This window comes from Rhincodon typus, chromosome 24 (assembly GCF_021869965.1).
Source record: "Rhincodon typus isolate 14 chromosome 24, sRhiTyp1.1, whole genome shotgun sequence".
NCBI classification, from domain to species: domain Eukaryota; kingdom Metazoa; phylum Chordata; class Chondrichthyes; order Orectolobiformes; family Rhincodontidae; genus Rhincodon; species Rhincodon typus.
Window position 1 is genome coordinate 4,355,289 of NC_063355.1, and position 2,162 is coordinate 4,357,450.

A 2,162-nucleotide genomic window follows, 5' to 3' on the forward strand; every position below is an offset into this window, starting at 1 on the left:
TGGAAGACTGAATTAAGTAGTCTTTCTGATGGTTAAGGTGTGGAGTTGTTTATTTGTGAGACTGAACAGAACACCAGGACTATAAAGGGATTTATTTCGGCTGAGAAACAGCAGTGGATTCAGGGTTAATGACGGAGATTGATAACTGGACGGATCTGTGATTGACCTCAATCCCCACTGGCCCAGCACGACCCCAGAAGGAGTAACCTGCTCCTGGGAAGAGCATTGTGCAGCTCCAGTCACCATCCAAGGAACAGCCTTGCGCTGACTCGACCACAGAGTCCAAGCTCAGTAAATCTCGGTCAGACCTTGCAGGGCTCCAAGATAGAGCAGCTTCCTTCCCCACTAGAGCACGCTCTCTGCATGTGAACACCCAGTTCTGTAACATACCTGTGTGCAGATGGCGACTTATAATTCTGGTTCGTGTAGATCTCCTCCAAACTGAATTCTTTCTTTTTCAATCTACAAATAGAAGGATCTCAATTAATCATCAGAGGAAATGAGTGAATTAGCCAGCAGAGCAAACACTGCGAGGTGCACAGATATAAGTCACACTCACCTCTTGGGTTTGGGCAGCCCCATGGGTGTGAGATTAGTGTCTTGTTTGGGAACACTTTTCCGGATTCGGATCTGGGAGACCTTCCTTAGAGATCCCTTCGATTTGCTAACAGATTTGTCGTAAGGTACACGTTCCTGAAGAGGAGAAAACATTGGTTACGACCGAGATCAACGTGGGGATAGCAGGAGGCCATTCCTATTGAGCTTGTTCCACCATTTGATTAGATCATTGCTGATCTATCTTTAATACCATCTACCACCTTGGTCCACAAGCCTTTACCCAACTATAACTACTTTAATTTTTAAGTTGTCAACTGATTCCCAGCCTCAGCAGCTTTCTGTGGGGACAACGGAGTGAGATTTGGATTTCTGGTACAGTTTGTTTGTAAACGTTGTCAACGAATGCAACTTTAAGGTCACGACCCTTATTGCTGTCACAACTGTCAGAGGAAAACGTAGAATCCCTTCAGAGCAGAAACAGGTCATTCGACCCATCAAGTCCACACCAACCCTCCGAACAACAACCCACCCAAACTCAATCACCCCGCCCTAAGCTGTAAAACTCACACTTCCCATGGCTAACCCACCTAGCCTGCACATCCCTGAACACTACGGGCAATTTAGCACGACCAATCTACCTGACCTGCACATCTTTGGGCTGTGGGAGGAAACCAGAGCACCCAGAGGAAACCCACGCAGACACGGGGAGAATGTGCAAACTCCACACAGTCGCCCAAGGCTGGAATCGAACGCTGGTCCCTTGAGGCAGCAGCGCTAACCACTGTGCCGCCCACGTACCTGTTAAAACACCTTAATTAGATCACCGCCTAGCCTACAGAGTACAACACAAACCGTCCTCACCCACTCGGTTCTTTGGGGCCATGGTGGCAGTGGTGACATCAATGGACCGATAACCAGGTCTAACCACTGGCCTCCTTGTGCCCCCTATCCTCCACCCCCACTGACTGCATCTTCTTGGAGCTGTGAAGGTGACAGGTCTCAGACACACCACATCACACAACAGCCTTTAGTAACTGCAGCAAGCCTCTTGAACTCATATGCTCCAATCTTCATGCTGCACTGGTTACATCTCACTTACCCTCGTTACTGGTTGTTGCAACTACCTTTACGATTCATGTAAAGTCTACCCAAATCCCTGTCAACATCAACTTTCAACGGTATCTTTACCAATATCCGACTTTTCCATTCTTCCTATCAAAGTGGGTCATGCCCCATTTCCTCACATCAGTGTCCGATCACTGCTTGCTAACCGATTCCTAATCAATATAACGCCCCTTGTCCCATTAGCCCCAGTCTTGTGTTCTGACCTAATCCAGATCTACGTCAGGCAACTTGCCCCTCATTTCTAATTCACCTGGCCCCGACCTAACCTGAACCACTTCCTGACCGGAGCAGGGGGTCGGGGGATACCTCCTGGATCAAGGTGTTCTGCCCATTGCTGATTTGTCACAATATCTAACATCTGTTCAACCATGTGGATCCCAACATCCTGGAGGTACAGCAAACGCAGCCTGGGGGACAGCCGCACACTCTCTCACACACACACACACACACAATCACACACTCTCTCTCACACACACACA

The 2,162-nt window shown here is 48.5% G+C and overlaps 1 protein-coding gene across 3 annotated transcripts in view; it reads right to left on the reverse strand.

The window, feature by feature from the left end:
- wu:fi75a02 overlaps positions 1-2,162 on the reverse strand; it is a 93,163-nt gene that overhangs the window by 7,638 nt on the left and 83,363 nt on the right. For all 3 annotated transcript variants that reach the window (XM_048611389.1, XM_048611388.1, XR_007264650.1), the window contains 2 exons: positions 560-693; positions 391-462 (listed from right to left, as the gene is read on the reverse strand). In XM_048611389.1, coding sequence (XP_048467346.1) covers positions 391-462; positions 560-693 — 206 coding nt within the window. Of the gene's footprint in view, positions 1-390; positions 463-559; positions 694-2,162 lie in introns of those variants that run through there.